The 21,559-nt window shown below is 41.9% G+C and overlaps 1 protein-coding gene across 1 annotated transcript; it reads right to left on the bottom strand.

The window, feature by feature from the left end:
• Positions 1 to 405: 405 nt before the first annotated feature.
• On the bottom strand, positions 406 to 20,135 carry ANGPTL6 (angiopoietin like 6). The gene is made up of 6 exons (XM_069946305.1): positions 20,084 to 20,135; positions 4,317 to 4,942; positions 3,586 to 3,766; positions 2,586 to 2,779; positions 2,002 to 2,272; positions 406 to 1,794 (listed from the first exon to the last, which is right to left on the bottom strand). Exons 2-6 carry the CDS (start codon positions 4,899 to 4,901, stop codon positions 1,598 to 1,600), a joined length of 1,428 nt encoding a protein of 475 aa, XP_069802406.1. The 5' UTR covers positions 4,902 to 4,942; positions 20,084 to 20,135; the 3' UTR covers positions 406 to 1,597.
• Between the last annotated feature and the right edge of the window lie 1,424 nt (positions 20,136 to 21,559).

Genomic DNA, 21,559 nt, shown 5'->3' with positions numbered 1-21,559 from the left:
TCACTTTACACCATGTCTGATAAATCTCCCCCCATTATGGTGTAAAGTGAAGCTGGCTCAGTTGCCCCTAGCAACCAATCAGATTCCACCTTTCATTGGAATAAAAAGTGGAATCTGATTGGTTGCTAGGGGCAACTGAGCCAGTTTCACTTTACACCATGTTTGATAAATCTACCCCCTTGTTGCCATGACAAGGTATTGGAGGTTGAAGTTACAGTTAGACACACTAACAGTACAGTCACTTGTTTATCCCTGGTATTAGGAATGGTTTACTTATAGAGGTTATATATTGGGGATTTAAGGAAAATTCAGTCCGTTTTGAAAATCCAGCAGCCGACAGGGGAGAATTTGATAATAAGTAGGAACTTACCTCTCCCCAAGCCCACAGTGAGTGGTGGGACCAGCATCTGGACTCCCACCAGGCAACAGGATCGCCAGTGCTGACCCGTTACTACACGGCTGATGGACTGACCACTCAGTCAGTCAGTGACTGGGATGGGACGCCGCTCCAGTCACTGAGTGGCCAGTCCATCACCCGGGATGGGCATTTTCCCCCACGTTATGATGTCATCCGGCGGGGGTCCCAGGCCAGCCCTGCCGTTCACCGTGGTCACAGGGAGAGGTAAGTTAGTACTTGTTATCTAATTCCCTCCTTCTGGCTGCCAGATTTTCAAAATGGCTGGACTTACCCTTTAAAGGTGGGTTCCCCCCCATAGAAAAGAATTGGGACACAGTAGAATTTTACAATAAAAACATTAACCTCTATCACTCTCTAATCATCGATCATCAATCACCCAAATGTCACATGTAAAAAAAAAATTGGCTTTGGCTCTCCAGGCATGATGGGGATTGTAGTTTTGCAACAACCGGATGGTCACATGTTTCCAGTGCCCGAGGTGCATACGTGTCTATGGTATAGGAAGGGTTTCTGCACGATGGAGAAAATTTCAGGACAAGATGTTACCCTGGAGATTATTATACATGAATATATTAGTACTAAATTCCATCTAAAGGTGTTTGTATACCACCGCTGGTGGGCACAATATGGGAGTTTTCATAGTACACAGGAAGGGATTCTTCACTGTAAGAGGAGTATTGACTGCTGGACTCTATAGAGGATGATGTCCTCTAATCTATTTAAAGATGTCGAGAAGGGGTTAAAAATATTCATTATGGATGATAGATCATGTTCTCTGGAGTCAAAAATAGTTATTTTTTTTTACCCCCTTCAGGACCTTTTACTTCACAGCTCAGCTTTTTGCTTCTTCTGGATCAACACCGCAAGACGGTATCAGTTGAACTCCGGTGGACTTGGTCTTTTTTCAGTCTTACTAACCATAGATCTATTTCCTAGTATAAAAGGGGATTTCTTAAGGCAGAAAGAATAAAGAAAATTCTGTCAGGAAATGGTCGGGCCAGAACCTCTAGATTGAATTGGATATTGTCCAAAACATCACCAAGATAACGCCATGATTCTTGCCAGAGGAGTCAAGAATGTTTTGGGTTTTTTTTTTTCTTTCCTTCATTTTGATTACTGGTAAGAAAATTAAGGGTAAAAGTTGAAGGACTTGTATTTCTTATGCAGGTTCCAAAGAGGTCACTGTTTATTGGTTGTTGGTTTTATAAGCATGGAGACCTTCTTCAGAGAGTAAGCTCCACCACGAAATTCAGCCCAGTAGACTCCATCCTGATAGCGGCTGCGGTAGTGACCACCCCGGTACCATACGCCGTTTAGGTTGGAATGGGCACACATATTATACCACCATCCTCCCTTTTGGAAATGGGCGCAGTTTCCTTCAAGAACATAAATGAAAGCAGTAGTTAGAAATGACCACTGGGAAAAAAATCACATAGGTGGTCAATGAGAGGAACCCTTGAATAATCTTATATAAGGATAGATATAGTGACCTTCTGAAGGTATAAGCTACTTAAAAAGTCCGAACCAAGACAACCACTTTAAGTTCTCCATTAAAATAAAAATAAAATTGCCATGTTTCTTACCCGAGTATGAATCCCGATCTTTGTCCAAGGTGCTAAACTGTTTATCGTTGTGCCAAGAAAGCGAGTCTCCAGCCGTACCACTGTAGTGCCCCAGTCGCAACCGGTAGAAGTCGCTCTCCGCTTCCACATGAAACTGGTCGTACTCGGCACTGACTTGTCTACCTTGCCAGTCATCCATGAGGATAAGAAGTTTGTATCTTCTTTGTTTGGTCAACCAGTAAATGTTTTCAAGACCCAACCAGTATTCATTGTCCAAGTTACCGAATCCATGCTAAAGGGAACAGAAACAATGAAAGTTTAAATTCAAGTTAAAAAGAAGAAAAAATTTTTAACCCAACAACAAAAAGTCAAAGGAATTTGGGCTCACAGGGGTCAATGTAGTTGTTGGGCCTTCCGGAGATTGAATATTACCATACGACAATCCAGATGGAAAATACCACCTTTCGTCATTTCTGTATGGAAAATGTCTGTATACCGCCTTATACTATCATAGGTATATAGTAAGGGTTTATACACTTAGAGGAACCATATTACAACTCATCACAGAAAGGTAGGGAATAGCTTCAAAATTAAGTTGCTCTCACTTTATAGTTATGCCAAGTTTTAAAGAAGTTGGTTGACCCATCCTGTCGCCTTTGGATTACCGTCCACCCGCCTTCGTTGGTCTCTTGGTCACACCAGGCCTGCATGATTTGGTTGCTGTTATGCGGTTTTAGCAGATAGATCCCACTGGACTTTTGACCTGCTAGAAGGGCTTCATAGCAATCTGACCAGGGGCCTGGTTGAGAAAAAGAAAATGGATTGATATTAACCAACGAGATCCCCAAATTGACCACATTTTTCTTTATAAACACAAATTTACAATTTGTGTAGGTTAGTATTTCTCGTGTGATACCACCAGAATTTTTTTTATTTTTTACTATGAATGAACGGGACCTATACGGATTTTAAGGATTCTTGTAAGTTCAACCCCTTACAGACCATTTATGCCTGCAAAAAAAGAGACTGCAGGCCCCGGCTGATGAAACCTCTTAGAGAACCCAAGCCCATCCCTAGGCTGCATCAGAAGCACCAGTGAGCTGTTGAAACCCCCAGGTGGCTTAAAGTAGCACTCCACTTTTTTTTTTTTTTTTTTTTTTTTTTTTTACTGGCCCTCTCCGCTGCAGAATGGCTCATATAGTCACCAGTGATGATTGCTTTCTCACTGCGTCATTCTGGTTCTCCAACGCCATTAGAATCCCGCTGGCATCACACTTCTGACCCCTCTTCTTTCCTCAGAGCTTTTGAAGACCGGAAATCAGTGTCTTGAACGGAATTTCATGGTGTAGCAATGAAGACTCTGACTTCTGGCCTCCTAAGATGCAGGCAGCCAGAGAAGGTCATGTGGGCACCAGCAGAATATGAACAGTGGTGTAGCACCAGAATGATGCCGTGGCAAAGAGATCATCTTGGATGACTATACTTGCCACAGGGGACCAATAAAAAAATGTAGTGCTTCTTACTACATTACTACAATGAAATGAGACCCATTTGAAACCGGATAGTTCTGCTAATTCAGTATAATCGTCAGGTTAACCAAGGCACCGTCTGATTGGGTCGAATCCGTTTTCACAACCGGGGCCTTGGAGGTTGTCTTGGTTGCTTGTGTCGGGGGTATTTCTTTCCTCTCTGGTGTTACATCTATCTTCTCTCCATGTGTATCACGATTCTGTTTCTTTTTCCCTTCTGAAGAGTTGCTGAAAGTTCCACTAGTTGTCTGTGGTGGCTAAAAAAAAGAAGAAGAAATATTCTCGTAACGTAAAAAAAAAGTCATGTTATATTCAGATTCTAAGTAGTAAAAAAAATCACTACTGTTCCAACCATCAATGTAATCCTTTTTTGCATTGCAATTTTTTGAATGATAATAAAAGAAAAACACCAGTTAGCGTAATGATACTCAGTGGACACCCACATTACTGATTGGTGGTGATTCCAGACGTGGTACTACTTCCTGTCAAATGTTTATGGCATATACTGTGGATTTATAATATGACCCATTACCCAACTTTAAAGGGTATTTCATTATAAAAAAAAATTCAATATAATCTCCTTCCTCGAACCCCTCACGACTCTGATTTAAACACCTTCCACTCCGACAGTCGTCATCACTTGCTGTGAGTCATCTTGCTGTGTGTTTTTTTGCATGTCTTGGAAGCAGGAACAAGTGGTGGCCAGGTGGAACCAAAAAGTCCAATCGGACGGTGGAAGGGTGGAAGGGTTCTTCTCCATGTACTGTAAAACATTAATAAAAATGACTAATATAACAGTGTCCTTACCTGGTCAGCTTGGCGTCTACCCAGGCTTTGTAGACACTGCTCCTCTAAACGTGCAATGATAAGACTCTGGTTGTTGATTAGGGAAGTTAGAAAGTTATATTTTTCCTGTAAATCTCGGTACTTAGAAGCCAAGGCGAGGACCTCCGAGGTGGTATTGACCGCATTGTCATCTCCCTGATATAATTCTTTGGAGTCATTCTTCTTCTGAAGAACTTCATGGAGAAGCTGCACATGTAGGTGACTGAGACGAGACCCCATATTCCTGCTCTCTCGTCGGAGATGGTCCATCTCATTGGCCACCTCATGGTCCACGTCTACCAGCCTTTTAATCTTCTCGATCTCAGTTTGCTGACGACTAAGCTCCTGTTTTAACTCTTCAACCTCGCTTCGGTTTACTCCAAAAGCTTCGGGGAACTTGGCTGTGCTGACACAAACAGCGCCGGTGATTTTCTGGTGTGGTACCACAAATGTGTAGGTGCATTTACCTTGGCCTCCCCCATTGTTCAGAGTAACATACTCGCTTGTTAGCTGTTGATGGCAGAGGCTCGGCAGAAGTGTCATCGATATCACTAAATAGAAGTTCATTGTAAGAGTAACTTGCGGGTCCAAACCTCACAATTTATGTCCTACAATAGAAAACATAGTAATGGTTAGGTAATAAGTTTGATTTTCCAGGTTGCTTGCCGGGATACATCTGTGAAAAAGTTTGAGGTGAAGTAGGAGAATCAGAGGAGTGCGGGCAGTGTAGTCACTACTAAATCACCACTGGCCTTGATTCTTGGTGCCTACATGCCCTAGTTCATTGATTGGGCAGTGTCAATTAGAAAACTAGCAGTGTCCCTGAGGCTCTCCACAGTATAGGGGGTTGGTTGGTTGGTTAGTGGGTGGGGGAGGAATAGGTGGTTGGAGGGAGTAGACCGTTTTTTTTCCCCACAGTGGGTACAGTAGATTAACTCCCTATTAAGTACGTCACTCCAACAGGTGAAAATCCAGTGAAAATCAAAACGCGCATGTAAAAATCACACCAAAAACGCAGGGATAAAAACGCAGCAATACGGTACGTGTGAAGGCACCCTTACTAGGTATCTCCAGTAGATAATATCCCCCATTAGGTAGATGTCCCTAGTAAATTATATCCGCCCTTAGGTCAGTGCCCCGTATGTATTTCCCCCATAAGGAAGATCTCTCAGCAGGTAATTTCCTTCATTAAGTAGGTGCCCCCAGCAGGTAATTTCCCCCATTAGGTAGGTGCCCCCAGCAGGTTTCCTCATTAGGTAGGGGCCCCCAGCATATAGTTTTCTCATTAGGTAGGTGCCCCCCACAGATATTTTTTTCCCATTAGGTATGTGGCCACAGCATATAGTTTTCCCATTAAGTAGGTGCCCCCAGCAAGTAGTTTTTCTCATTAGGTAGGTACCCCCAGCAGGTAATTTCCCTCATTAGGTAGGTGCCCCCAGCAGGTAATTTCCCCCATTAGGTAGGTGCCCCAGCATATAGTTTCCTTATTAGGTAGGTGCCCCCAGCATATAGTTTCCTTATTAGGTAGGTGCCCCCAGCATATGGTTTCCTTATTAGGTAGGTGCCCCCAGCATATAGTTTCCCCATTAGGTAGGTGCCCCCAGCATATAGTTTCCTTATTAGGTAGGTGCCCCCAGCATATAGTTTCCTCATTAGGTAGGTGCCCCCAGCAGGTAATTTTCCCCATTAGGAAGGTGCCCCCAGCATATAGTTTCCTTATTAGATAGGTGCCCCCAGCATATAGTTTCCTCATTAGGTAGGTGCCCCCAGCATATAGTTTCCTTATTAGGTAGGTGCCCCCAGCAGGTAATTTTCCCCATTAGGTAGGTGCCCCAGCATATAGTTTCCTCATTAGGTAGATGCCCCCAGCATATAGTTTCCTCATTAGGTAGGTGCCCCCAGCATATAGTTTCCTCATTAGGTAGGTGCCCCCAGCATATAGTTTCCTCATTAGGTAGGTGCCCCCAGCATATAGTTTCCTCATTAGGTAGGTGCCCCCAGCATATAGCTTCCTCATTAGGTAGGTGCCCCCAGCATATAGTTTCCTCATTAGGTAGGTGCCCCCAGCATATAGTTTCCTCATTAGGTAGGTGCCCCCAGCATATAGTTTCCTTATTAGGTAGGTGCCCGCAGCATATAGTTTCCTCATTAGATAGGTGCCCCCAGCAGGTAATTTTCCCCATTAGGAAGGTGCCCCCAGCATATAGTTTCCTTATTAGGTAGGTGCCCCCAGCATATAGTTTCCTCATTAGGTAGGTGCCCCCAGCATATAGTTTCCTCATTAGGTAGGTGCCCCCAGCATATAGTTTCCTTATTAGGTAGGTGCCCGCAGCATATAGTTTCCTCATTAGATAGGTGCCCCCAGCATATAGTTTCCTCATTAGGTAGGTGCCCCCAGCATATAGTTTCCTCATTAGGTAGGTGCCCCCAGCATATAGTTTCCTTATTAGGTAGGTGCCCGCAGCATATAGCTTCCTCATTAGGTAGGTGCCCCCAGCATATAGTTTCCTCATTAGGTAGGTGCCCCCAGCATATAGTTTCCTCATTAGGTAGGTGCCCCCAGCATATAGTTTCCTTATTAGGTAGGTGCCCGCAGCATATAGTTTCCTCATTAGATAGGTGCCCCCAGCATATAGTTTCCTCATTAGGTAGGTGCCCCCAGCATATAGTTTCCTCATTAGGTAGGTGCCCCCAGCATATAGTTTCCTTATTAGGTAGGTGCCCGCAGCATATAGTTTCCTCATTAGGTAGGTGCCCCCAGCATATAGTTTCCTCATTAGGTAGGTGCCCCCAGCATATAGTTTCCTCATTAGATAGGTGCCCCCAGCAGGTAATTTTCCCCATTAGGAAGGTGCCCGCAGCATATAGCTTCCTCATTAGGTAGGTGCCCCCAGCATATAGTTTCCTCATTAGGTAGGTGCCCCCAGCATATAGTTTCCTCATTAGGTAGGTGCCCCCAGCATATAGTTTCCTTATTAGGTAGGTGCCCGCAGCATATAGTTTCCTCATTAGATAGGTGCCCCCAGCATATAGTTTCCTCATTAGGTAGGTGCCCCCAGCATATAGTTTCCTCATTAGGTAGGTGCCCCCAGCATATAGTTTCCTTATTAGGTAGGTGCCCGCAGCATATAGCTTCCTCATTAGGTAGGTGCCCCCAGCATATAGTTTCCTCATTAGGTAGGTGCCCCCAGCATATAGTTTCCTCATTAGATAGGTGCCCCCAGCAGGTAATTTTCCCCATTAGGAAGGTGCCCCCAGCATATAGTTTCCGCATTAGGTAGGTGCCCCCAGCATATAGTTTCCTCATTAGGTAGGTGCCCCCAGCATATAGTTTCCTCATTAGGTAGGTGCCCCCAGCATATAGTTTCCTTATTAGGTAGGTGCCCCCAGCCCCATGTATCCTGTATCTATACAGGTATAGTTAGACAGCGACTTGGCTCCTATAATTTCTGTATTCAACTATCCAGCCTTGCTTGTAAAGGTTTATACTCCTAGAAAAAAAATGGACCATGATATTCCAAGAATGCGCTATTTTGACTATGGAAATTTTCATACTAAATTCCACATTCCTAGAAACCAAATCCGTAATTCAGTCATCTCTCTGCTAGAATTATGGGCACAAAAATGTGCACTTGATACTGTACGAAGGACGTTCTAGCCCCATAACGTCTCCATACCTGGTCTAGCACCAATTAGGCCCCACTCCTCACCTCCCATCCAGCTGCCAAGGGGTACATGAGGGGTACATACCAGACAGCTAGCTCATTCCGCTGTTTATTTTATTTGCTATTTAGGCCCTTGGAGAGAAGGGGAACCCTTCCAGATTTATGTCAGTGGTCGGTGAGACCTGCCTAAGGGGGGAACTACCTACAGGCTGTGGTCTTCACAAGTGATGCATGCTGAGTGATAAAACAAAAAAAAAAAAAAAAAAAAATGTTGATTTTGGCAAATGCTATTTCTTTTCTTTTCTGGCATTTACCATGAGGGATAAATAACATAATATTTTAATAGTTCGGAAATTTCTGCTCGCGGCAAAACCAATTACCTTTATTAAGTTTACACATTTTTAATAGGTACATTTATTTTCTCTTAAGCTGGGTTCACACTGCGTTTTTGCAATCCGTATTTCTCATCTGTTTTATGCGGAAAAATGGATTTAAAAAATGCCTTTGTGTGCATCCCTTTTTCTATTGACTTCCATTATAAAAATAACAGATGAAGACGCGTCTGTTTTTTTTTAAGCGTGCATAAAAACGCAGTCAACCACATTTTTGTGTACGCTAAAAAAAGATGCATTTTGATCTTTTTTAGTTATTTTTTTTTTTTTTTAATGGGAGTCAATGGAAAAACGGATGCACACAACTACATCCGTTTTTTTATCCTTTTTTTTTTTCATAAAACAGATTGCAAAAACGCAGTGTGAACCCAGCCTTAGAGAATTTTTTAAAATTTTAGTTCCTTATATAGTGGACTGCAATACTGTTCACTAGGTGGACTGCAGTTGTGTCACTGGCGTATTAGGGATGCATTTTTGCATTTATATTATGACTGCAAGTCTGATGGCTCAAACTGACACCCAGGTCCTGCAGCTGTAATATGGATGGAAAAATTGGTCTGTAATATGCCTGAGAGTAATAGGAATATCCATCATGGCATGACTGTCTATCAATACCTCATGACTGCATTGTGAGGGAGAAGTAGCAGGACTGGCACTTGTCAAATAACCTCCTAGATGCCATGGTCACTGTTGACTGTGGCATCCAGGGAGTTAAGCTGTCAGGATTGGACCTCGACTACCAGTGAGTGTCAGCAGTAATGTACAGCCGACACCTGTTACATATGGAGGCAGCATTACAATCTGCTGAGCTTCATGATGTAAGACTGTGCAGTTACTTGTACACACACAGCTGCCCCCTACATCACCAGGGATACACCCTGTCACAGCAGCAGACCACTATCTCACTATCCCTCTATACCCAAAAGACAAAGGAATAAAAAAAAAGGAAGCAAAAATAAGAAAAAATTCTGCTGACAAGCGGAACTCCAGCCAAAACCTCAAAGTTCAGGCCTTGGCAGCAGCTATGGCGTGTGGTTACTCATATCAGGTTGCAGTCACAATTCATTTTCATGTCTGGTTTGCAGGAGTTACAGGAAAAGGGTGTGAGTGTGAGTGAGTGTGTGTGTGTATGTGTGTGTGAGTGCGTGTGTAAGTATGTATGTGTCAAAGTGTGTGTTTATGTGTAAGCATGTGTATGTATAGAGTGTATGTTTGTAAGCAAGTGTGTGTGTGTATATGTGGGAGAGTGTGCGTGTGTATATATGTGTGTGTGAGTGAGTACGTATGTGTGAAAGTGTATAATTATGTCTGAGTGTGTGTATATGTGTGTGTACAAATGTATATGTGTGTGTGTATGTGTGTGTGTGAGTGAGTACGTATGTGTGAAAGTGTATAATTATGTCTGAGTGTGTGTATATGTGTGTGTACAAATGTATATGTGTGTGTGTGTATGTGTGAGTGTATGTCTATAAGAAAGTGTGTGTGTACATGTGTGTAAGCATACGTATGTGTGTGAGTGTGTTTATACATATGTGTGTTTATGTATATGTGTGTGTATGAGTGTATGTATATGTGTGCGAGTGTGTGTGTCTGAGGGAGTGTGTATGTATGTGTGTGTATATGAGATAAGTAAAGGCCGTATTACATGGCACCATAATAAGGGGTTAGCACTTGCTAACGAATTACTGTAATAATTGTATTCTAATTATATGTAATATAATAATATATAATAATTATCCTATCTCTCTCTCTCTCTCTCTCTCTCTATATATATATATATATACAGTATATTTAATAACAAATGAGCTAAGGTAAATGCAGGAAGCTCTAGGATGTGACGAGACCTTTTCCATCCATCTCCCTCGTCCTACCTCCCCGCTGACCCCCCATAGCCCCTCTGATCCTAACATACCACTGTTACCACTGTTTGACTTACTTGTCCCAGTTAAGATAAAGTTCATCACTCATTGACCACCTGCAGTGCTGGTGTATCTAACTCTGTACTGTTGTCTAGTCAGCTGTTGTATCTAAGCCTATTACATGTGATACTATCTGCGGGACTGGTACAGTATATTCTATAATGTGTGACACTGTCTGCTTGGTTATCTAAGCTTATCATCTAAGCCTATACATTAGCTATACTGGCTGCTGAGCTTCTGTATCTAAGCCTATACATTAGCTATACTGGCTGCTGAGCTTCTGTATCTAAGCCTATACATTAGCTATACTGGCTGCTGAGCTTCTGTATCTAAGCCTATATATTTACTATACTTTTCGCTGAGCCAGTGTATCTAAGCCTATACATTAGCTATACTGGCTGCTGAGCTTCTGTATCTAAGCCTATACATTAGCTATACTGGCTGCTGAGCTTCTGTATCTAAGCCTATACATTAGCTATACTGGCTGCTGAGCTTCTGTATCTAAGCCTATACATTAGCTATACTGGCTGCTGAGCTTCTGTATCTAAGCCTATACATTAGCTATACTGGTCGCTGAGCCAGTGTTTCTAAATTCATCACAGTCTCAGAAAACTACATAGCACCACCTCCCCCATCATGTTAAAGTGCTCACTACTAATATACGGACATTTCCCTGTACATGATCATGACTACACCGCAGTAGTACTGTCTGCTGATCTTCTGTATCTAAGGGCCCTATTCCACCGGACGATTATCGTTTGCATAATCGTTAACGATTAACGATCTCAAACGACCGCTATTGCGAAAGACCTGAAAACGCCACTCTGACGTTACAGCGCGCGGGACCCGGGGAGAAGAAGACCATAGCAGCAGGAGCCCTGGAACCTGGATGGGTAATGTATATAGTTATGCAAGGGCTGCAAGGACATCGGTAACGATGTCCTTGCAGCCCTTGTTTAACGATTATCGGGCCGTGTAATAGGTCCAGTAAACGAGCGACGTTTACAGGTATTATCGGGCCCCATCGGCCCGTGTAACACCACCCTTATAAAGCGATCAACGATTTCTCGTTCGGTCGTTAATCGTTAACTGTATTTCAACCGAACGATTATTGTTTAGATTCGAACGATTTAACGATAATCTGAACGATAATCGTCCGGTGGAATAGGGCCCTAAGCCTTGTGCCACTGCCTGCTGAGCCAGCGTATCTAAGCCTATCATGGGGGATAAAGTCTCACAGATCCACATAGAATTACCATCCCTAACAAGTCACTGTTAAAATAAGCATTTCCCCATAGATTAGAAGGCAGCTATGATCATAGCTACTCCGAAGGGATACCATCTTCTGTATCTAAGCCTATATTTTGTATCGTTGCTGTTCCAGTGTATCTAAGCCTACCGTGAGGGATACTGAGGGATACTTCTATAACGTGATACTGTTCCCTACTAAACTAAGCAGCACATTTCCCCATAGATCAGTAGGCGGCTATGATCATAGCTTCTCCGCAGGGATACTATCTGCTGATCTTCTGTATCTAAGCCTTTGGCTATGTTCACACAACGTTTAGAATTACCTCCTCCTAACCTAATAAGAAGTTAGGAGAGGTAGTGACGGACTGGCCCACCGGAAGACAGGAGAATCCTCTGGTGGGCCCCCAGCTTTAGAACCTGCACTAACACTGACTGACATGTTGTTTCTCACTGGTTCTTCATTGGTGGGCCCCCAGGATCATTTTCTCTGGTGGGCCCCAGATACCCCAGTCTGACACTGAGGAGAGGTAGAAAGCGGCTATGATCATAGCTTCTCCACAGGGATACTATCTGCTGATCTTCTGTATCTAAGCCTATATTGTGGCGGTGTATCTAAGCCTATCATGAAGGATAAAGTCTCACAGATGTTTGTACAATTACCTTCTCTGCCATGTAATCCCATGCAGCACATGTCCCTATAGATTAGTGGGCGGCCATATTCCCTCTCTTGTGCTATTTCCAGTCCTAATGAGCAAAATGGAAGAAGAATGACAGAAGGAAGATAAGGTGACAGGACACAGGCCTGAGAATCCAGCCTCATGTCAGGGAGGTCTCCAGGAGGTCGGCCATGTTTATGTCATGGGGTTAAGAAACGCTGGGCTGCTATCTCCTCCTTAATGAGCGTGAATGGAGAAGAATAAGGAATAAACCTCTGATATCTTGCTCAAGACATTAAATAGGAGATACATATACTAGAAGACACATATACACACACATATATACACATATATATATATATATATATATATATATATATATACTGTATATAGTGTTCTACTGCCTCACCAAGCTTATTAAAGGGGTACCCCAGCTATTTTCTTTCAAATCAGCTGGTGTCAGAAAGTTATATAGATTTGTAAATTAAATACAAAAAGTGTGTACTTCCGTAGAGATACACACTGATCGGCGCTGCACTGCAGATATCTGGCTACTATGCTGCTGTATAGATCTCGAGGATTCCGTTTCCTCAATAAATGTGTATACAAACAATTGAAAAAAATGATCTTTAGCGCTGTAGCTGATACGGAGGTGACCGTATCAACTACAGCGCTAAAGATCATTTTTTTCAATTGTTTGTATACAGATTTGTAAATTACTTCTATTTAAAAATTTAAAGTCTTCCAGTACTTATCAGCTGCTGTATGTCCTGCAGGAAGTGGTGTATTCTTTCCAGTCTGACACAGTGCTCTCTGCTGCCACCTCTGTCCATGTCAGGAACTGTCCAGAGCAGCAGCAGCTCCCCATAGAAAACCTCTGTCTCTAAAAAGTTCCTGACATGGACAGAGGTGACAGCAGAGAGCACTGTGTCAGACCATTTCCTGCAGGGCATACGGCAATTCATAAGTATTGGAAGACTGGAGATTTTCTAAAATAACTATATATATGTTTATATACTAGTTGATTTTAAATAATTAAAATAAAAGTTGCCAGAATACCCCTTTAATTACTGGATAACCAAAGATTCTGTATGGTTTTCAAGATCTCTGCTTGCTGCCAATAAGTGGGAGCATTTATTTTATTTGAATAGGTTTTCTGGCAATGGATGAAAAGGTGATTTCATGCAGTTATATGAAGTAATTCACAGGTGACGTCTTCTCTGGAGCTGGCCCAGGCTGTCATGGAGATTTCGCCCAGCTACCGCCCATCCCTGCAGAGTTTGTCACAGAAAAGTCTTTGGCTCCTCACTTTTTCAGCACTCTCCTTAGTTTTCCTCCAAACTCCCCATTCACAGTATCCCAGCTGTAAGGCCTCCCACAGTAAATGAGCCCCACACATTTATACCCACTTCTTGAGCCCCACACAGTAATAGTGGCAAGCTGTCAACCACACAGTAATAGCATTTCCAATAAATAATATTGCTCTCTTAAAGGGAACCTGTCACCAAGACAATACTATCATATCTATCGCCATTATGTTATAGAGCAGGAAGAACTGAGCAGATTGATATATATCATTGTGGGAAAAGATTTACTATAACTTGTAATTTATTGATTGAAATCCCTGACCATTCTATGGTAAGGAGTCCAGTGGGCGGTGCTACTCAATATACTGGACTCTTTAGCAGTTATACTGAATATTTTTCACGAACATATATATATCAATCTGTTCAATTGTTTCTGCTCTATAACATGATGTTGATAGCTTAGGTAGCATTTCATGGTGACAGGTTCCCTTTAAGGCCCAAAGAGTGATAACACCACTTAAAATGGCTCACTGCTCTTCACAGTATTCAACAGTTGAATGTGATTCCGGCCTGGGATTACAGGGCACCAGGCGGAAACCAAGAAGCATGGTCCCTGGATGCCTGTGCTGGGGATGCCACTGTTGAGCACATCTGGGCATCTGCTACAATGTGTCAGGGTCAGTGAGTCCAAGCTGTTTGGCTTATGAAGTAGATTAGATATTAGTGTTAGTAGGACTAGGTCAGGATGGGCTTTTATTCACTAGGTGGGAGATTTATCAAACTGGTGTAAAATGATGAAACTGGCTCAGTTGCCCCTAGCAACCAATCAGATTCCACCTTTCATTTTCCAAAGAGTCTGTGAGGAATGAAAGGCGGAATCTGATTGGCTGCTAGGGGCAACTGAGCCAGTTTCACTTTACACCATGTTTGATAAATCTTCACCTAGGTGTAAACTAAGATCCCGTTCTCTGACAGTAAGGAGAGATCGTGATGAGAAGAAACACTGATTATACAGGGACTGAGCTTCTATCTCCACCCACAAACACTTAAAGGGGTACTCCGGCAAAAATATTTTTCCTTCATATCAACTGGTTTCAGAAAGTTATATAGATTTGCACTTCTATTTAAAAATCTCCAGTCTTCCCATACTTATCAGCTGCTCTATGTCCTGCAGGAAGTGATGTATTCTTTCCAGTGTGACACAGTCCTCTCTGCTGCCACCTCTGTCCATGTCAGAAACTGTCCGTAGCAGTAGCAAATCCCCATAGAAAATATCTCCTGCTCTGGACAGTTCCTGACATGGACAGAGGTGGCAGCAGAGAGCACTGTGTCAGACTGGAAAGAATACACCACTTCCTGCAGGACATACAGCAGCTGATAAGTACTGGAAGACTTGAGATTTTTAAATAGAAGTAAAATACAAATCTATATAACTTTCTGAAATCAGTTGATTTGGATTTTTTTCCCTAACCCCTTTAATGACAGGCCTCAATGCTTTTCTCTGCAAATGTTGTATTATATCTCTGAAACTGCATGATGATCTGCAGCAGATATGTAAAATAAAAATATATTATAGTATGGCATGTAATGCAAATGTAAAAACCAAACCAAAGGGGAAAATAGTAAGGAAAGCTTATAATATAACATAGTACAGTGGTGCCTTGGATTAGGAGCATAATTCGTTCCGGGGCTGTGCTTGTAATCCAAATCCACTCTTAAACCAAAGCAAATTTTCCCATAAGAAATCATAGAAATGCAGACAATTGGTTCCACATCCCAAAAATAATGATTTATTATTCTGAATAACAGGTAAAACAGATGAAACAAACATTTAGAAACAGCAGAATCTGTGATATTATAAGTTACTGTACAGTAACGGAGAGGATGGGAAACACAAGGGCGGACAGAGACTGCAGGGAGCATGAAGGAATTAGCAGGGCAGATGTGGGCACATACATGCAGCGCTCTCTGTCCAGGGAGAGAGGAGTTACAGCTATGGAGAGATTACCTCCACAGTCCTGTCCCCTGATGCAAGCCCCAGCCTGAAGTGGATCTGCTATGATTTGGAAGGTAAGGGAGACTTCCTGGGTCAGAGTACAGAGCTGTAGACCCCGCTATGCAGACCATGCCCCTCCCCCACTCCCCCTCCCACCCAGTACAGGGAGCTCTTATACCAAAGCAATGCTCTTAAACCAAGTCACAATTTTGAAAAACTCTGAGCTCTTAAACCAAAATGCTCTTAAACCAAGTTACTCTTAAACCAAGGTACCACTGTATAATAGAATACAGGTTATATAGTGGAGTAAAATGTAAAAAGTATATATAGTATCATGAAGACAGATAATAAACATACAATAAATAAAGTATATGTCGCATAGTAAAATATAACATCATGTATATCATTATATACTATAAACCATTGATTGTGTAGTATAACATCATGGAGATAATACAGTATAATATAGTGTCCTGTAATGTATATAATATGCTATAAATATAAAGGAAAAAGAGAGAGTATAATGTAAGATAGTGTAGATATTATATACAGATTGTATTGTATAATAGAATGCAAACAATTGTATAGTATAGGAATAGTGAACTTTCGGTCCTTCAGTTGTTGCAAAACAGATAATATACTATGAACACTAGATCATATAGTATAACATCATGTAAAGAAATACAGTATAATATAATAAAGACTATACAGATAATATATTACATTATAAATAAAGTCATAATAGGTCATATAGTATAACATCATAAAGATAATATATATACGTATGAAGAAACAACATCTCTCTCTCTCTCTCGCTCTCTCTCTCTCGTTTCCCAGATGTTCCCTTGTATGTATATAGTATACATATTTTTATAGAGAGTATAGATATATAGAGAGTATAGCTATCTATATAGACAGTATTGATATGTATATAGAGCATATAGATTTGTATAGAGCAGTGATTTTCAACCTTTTTTGAGCCGCGGCACACTTTTTATACTTAAAAAATCCCGGGGCACACCACCAACCAAAATGGCACAAAATGACACTAAAACAGGAGATATTATACATATAGTTCACGGAGTTCACTCTTGGGGGTTTTAAATCAGCTTCTTATCACCACAAGAGCTGCTTTTTAAGCCCTCAAGAGTGACATATGCCGGGCAGAGATCCTTTCAATAAATTATTCATTTTAACCCAAAAGTGAAATAAAAAAGGATAACCCCCTCATATATACAATCCCATGTAACCTCATACATACAGTGCCATGTATTCCCATATATATATATATATATATATATATATATAACAGTCCCATGAAAACTCATACATACAGTCCCACGTATATGAGCACATAATTATCAGCACCATATACTGTGGTGATGTGCACTGTATAGCCACAGTATATGGTGCTGATAATTATGTGGCTCATATAACTGCAGTATAAAGGGGTACAATGAGACGTACTATGGCCATGAGGCCAGAGTACAAGTGCCCCCTGCTTTGCCCTCATACAGTAATAATGCCCCCTGCAGTATGCCCCATATAATAATAATGCCCCCTGCAGTATGCCCCCATATAATAATAATAATGCCCCCTGCAGTATGCCCCATATAATAATAATGCCCCCTGCAGTATGCCCCCATATAATAATAATGCCCCCTGCAGTATGCCCCCATATAATAATAATGCCCTCTGCAGTATGCCCCCATATATTAATAATGCCCTCTGCAGTATGCCCCCATATATTAATAATGCCCTCTGCAGTATGCCCCCATATATTAATAATGCCCTCTGCAGTATGCCCCCATATATTAATGCCCCCTGCAGTATGCCCCATATAATGCCCCCTGCAGTATGCCCCCATATAATGCCCCCTGCAGTATGCCCCCATATATTAATGCCCCCTGCAGTATGCCCCCATATATTAATGCCCCCTGCAGTATGCCCCCATATAATGCCCCCTGCAGTATGCCCCCATATAATGCCCCCTGCAGTATGCCCCCATATATTAATGCCCCCTGCAGTATGCCCCCATATAATGCCCCCTGCAGTATGCCCCCATATAATGCCCCCTGCAGTATGCCCCCATATATTAATGCCCCCTGCAGTATGCCCCCATATATTAATGTCCCCTGCAGTATGCCCCCATATAATGCCCCTTGCAGTATGCCCCCCATATAATGCCCCCTGCAGTATGCCCCCATATATTAATAATGCCCTCTGCAGTATGCCCCCCATATAATGCCCCCTGCAGTATGCCCCCATATATTAATAATGCCCTCTGCAGTATGCCCCCATATATTAATGTCCCCTGCAGTATGCCCCCATATAATGCCCCCTGCAGTATGCCCCCATATAATGCCCCCTGCAGTATGCCCCCATATATTAATGCCCCCTGCAGTATGCCCCCATATATTAATGCCCCCTGCAGTATGCCCCCATATAATGCCCCCTGCAGTATGCCCCCATATATTAATGCCCCCTGCAGTATGCCCCCATATATTAATGCCCCCTGCAGTATGCCCCCATATAATGCCCCCTGCAGTATGCCCCCATATATTAATGCCCCCTGCAGTATGCCCCCATATAATGCCCCCTGCAGTATGCCCCCATATATTAATGTCCCCTGCAGTATGCCCCCATATAATGCCCCTTGCAGTATGCCCCCCATATAATGCCCCCTGCAGTATGCCCCCATATAATGCCCCCTGCAGTATGAGAATATGCACCAATAGTTTTAAAAAAAAAAAAAACAACAAACCATCATACTCACCTAATCGGCGCTGTGTGTTCTCCCTCCTCTTCAGGCTCCGTCCTGTGAGCCGCGGCGACTGAACCTCCGGCAGGCGTGATGACGTCACATCATCACGCCTGCCGGAGAGGTCACGTCCCGGCCTCCCATAGGCTGCTGGCATGAAGTGCCGCGGCCTATGGGAGTCAATGTCAGAGCAGGACGCTGACAGGTCCTGCTCTGACATTGTGCGCGATTGAATGTTTCGCCCGCTCACTGTGTGAGCGGGCGGAACATCAATCCATCGGCATATCCCTAGAAGCTGCGCGGCCGCAGCTTCTAGGGATATTAAAGGGACAGTTTCTAATTTCCGACCGGGATCCCGCGGCACAGCTGGCGGGTTCTCACGGCACACCAGTGTGCCGCGGCACCCCGGTTGGGAAACGCTGGTATAGAGTATATGTATATAGATAGTGTAGATATGTATATTTATATATATATATATGTATAGAGTATAGATGTGCATATAGAGAGTATGTGTATAGATAGTATAGATATGTATATAGAGAGTATAGCTATGTATATAGAGAGTACAGATATGTATATAGAGTATAGATATGTATATAGAGAGTACAGATATGTATATAGAGTATAGATATGTATATAGAGAGTATAGATGTGTATATAGAGAGTATAGATATGTATAGAGAGTATAGCTATGTAGAAAGTATAGATATGTATATAGAGAGTACAGATATGTATATAGAGAGTATAGATATGTATATAGAGAGTATAGATATGTATATAGAGAGTATAGATATGTATAGAGAGTATAGCTATGTATGTAGAAAGTATAGATATGTATATAGAGAGTATAGCTATGTATATAGAGAGTACATGTATGTATATAGATAGTATAGCTATGTATATAGAGAGTATAGATATGTATATAGATAGTATAGGTATGTATATAGAGAACAGATATGTATATAGAGAGTACAGATATGTATATAGAGTATAGCTATGTATGTAGATAGTATAGATATGTATAGAGTATAGATATGTATATAGAGAGTACAGATATGTATATAGAGTATAGATATGTAAATAGAGAGTACAGATATGTATATAGAGAGTATAGATATGTATATAGAGAGTACAGATATGTATATAAAGTATAGATATGTATATAGAGTATAGATATGTATATAGAGAGTATAGATGTGTATGGAGAGTATAGATATGTATATAGAGAGTATAGCTATGTATGTAGATAGCATAGATATGTATATAGAGAGTACAGATATGTATATAGATAGTATAGATATGTATATAGAGTATAGATATGTATATAGAGAGTACAGATATGTATATAGATAGTATAGATATGTATATAGAGAGTACAGATATGTATATAGATAGTATAGATATGTATATAGAGAGTATAGATATGTATATAGAGAGTACAGATATGTATATAGATAGTATAATTATGTATATAGAGAGTATAGATATGTATATAGAGAGTACAGATATGTATATAGAGAGTACAGATATGTATATAGAGAGTACAGATATGTATATAGATAGTATAGATATGTATATAGATGAATCCCAGGCCACATCTTCCGCCGCCCTCCCCACAATCCACCAGCACCCCATGGGCGACTACTTCTCCCCTGTCCGGCTGATATTGGGGAGGATATTTCCAGCACAATGAGACCATAGAGGGGCAGCCAATAATAATGCTGCCTCCTGGCAGGACTAGAGGTTTCCATATACCCACAGCTGCTTCTATAAGAGACACAGAGGAGATGGGGGGCACTTACTGTCTGGGCTCCAGGGTTTCTCCTTAGATGCTCGGCATGGACTGGGCTCTCAGTGTGGGAGCAGGAGCTCTTCCCTCTGTTTATGTAGGATGGGGATAGCTGTGATCCCGCCCGCCCCAAGGCTCAGCCAGCTCGGAGGGACAGGGCTGCACACATGCTGGGGGCCCTATATAGACTCTGCATTGGGGTCCATGGAGCTTAGATCCACAATCATTCCCCCTCCAGGTTTTGTACATAAAATTATTACCTGACCACATTTTGGTCTCATAGACACATCCTCTTACCTCTGGTGATGACATGGGGACTGCGGCCTTTGTGGTATGGTTAGGTCAGTGTGGAGTAAGTCAATTAAGCCATACTGGGGTTTGTTTTTTGCAGGACCAGTTCTATTTTTAATGGCATCTCTCATTTTAATATATAATGGTATTGTGGTATGCTGGGAGAATAAACTGCAGGTTCGTAGAGTAAGGAAGTTACTTCTATCTATCTATCTAGTATCTATCTATCTCCTATCTATTATCTATCTATCTATCTATCTATCTATCTATCTATCTATCTATCTATCTATCTAGTATCTATCTATCTCCTATCTATTATCTATCTATCTATCTCCTATCTATCTATCTATCTATCTATCTCCTATCTATTATCTATCTATCTCCTATCTATCTATCTATCTATCTCCTATCTATCTATCTATCTATCATCATCTATCTATTATCTATCTATTGTCTATCTATCTCTCTATTGTCTATCTATCTACTGTCTCCTATCTATCTATCTATCTATCTATCTATCTATCTATCTATCTATTTATCTAGATCTTGCACCTGTGGGTTGCTGTTGCACTGTTTGTATTTTTGTCTGTATTTTAGCCACATGCATCGTGCAACCTGCAGTGTGAACAGAGGCATAGAGGTGCTGCCAATTTTTCCTTTTTTTCTGTTGAATGTGGGGTGTGTGGCTGCCTCCTTTTGAATTTGAGGGGTGTGGCTACCTCCTCTTAAATGTGGGGGTGTGGCTACCTCCTTTTAAATGTGGGGGTGTGGCTACCTCCTTTTGAATGTGGGGGGTGTTGTTACCTCCTGTTGGCCTGCACTCCACCCATATCCCAAGGGTGCTATAAAAGAGATCATTTGGCTCCTATCTGCCCAGTTATAGGCTTGTTCAGACCAGGAGAGGCCATTGCTAGTGTGAGAGTGCTAGAGTAGGGACCGTGTCTCTGAGGACACCTTAACATGGCGACATGGTACACTGTTTGATCAAATAGTTTGCTAAGATCCTAATTTTTCAATATCTACAGAGCAGGTGTTTATCTTGTGTACACTGGGAGGAGTATATACGGTAAGAGCTTGCACCTGTAGGTTGCTGTTGCACTTTTTGTATTTTTGTCTGTATTTTAGCAACCTGCAGTGTGAACAGAGGCATGGAGGTGCTGCCAATTTTTTTTATCTATCTATCTAATATTTTTCTCTC

This window comes from Dendropsophus ebraccatus, chromosome 1, assembly GCF_027789765.1.
Source record: "Dendropsophus ebraccatus isolate aDenEbr1 chromosome 1, aDenEbr1.pat, whole genome shotgun sequence".
Taxonomy (NCBI): Eukaryota; Metazoa; Chordata; class Amphibia; order Anura; family Hylidae; genus Dendropsophus; species Dendropsophus ebraccatus.
Note: the sequence above shows the minus strand (reverse complement) of the source record. Positions and strands in the feature narration are given on the sequence as shown.

Excerpts from the sequence above, each read along its gene's own strand:
- ANGPTL6 (XM_069946305.1), bottom strand. The coding sequence starts at position 4,901 with ATGAACTTCTATTTAGTGATATCGATGACACTTCTGCCGAGCCTCTGC. Across the intron at positions 2,273-2,585 it reads AAACTTGGCATAACTATAAA|CATGGATTCGGTAACTTGGA; the intron begins GTGAGAGCAACT and ends TGTTCCCTTTAG. Across the intron at positions 1,795-2,001 it reads AGATCGGGATTCATACTCGG|GAAACTGCGCCCATTTCCAA; the intron begins GTAAGAAACATG and ends ATGTTCTTGAAG.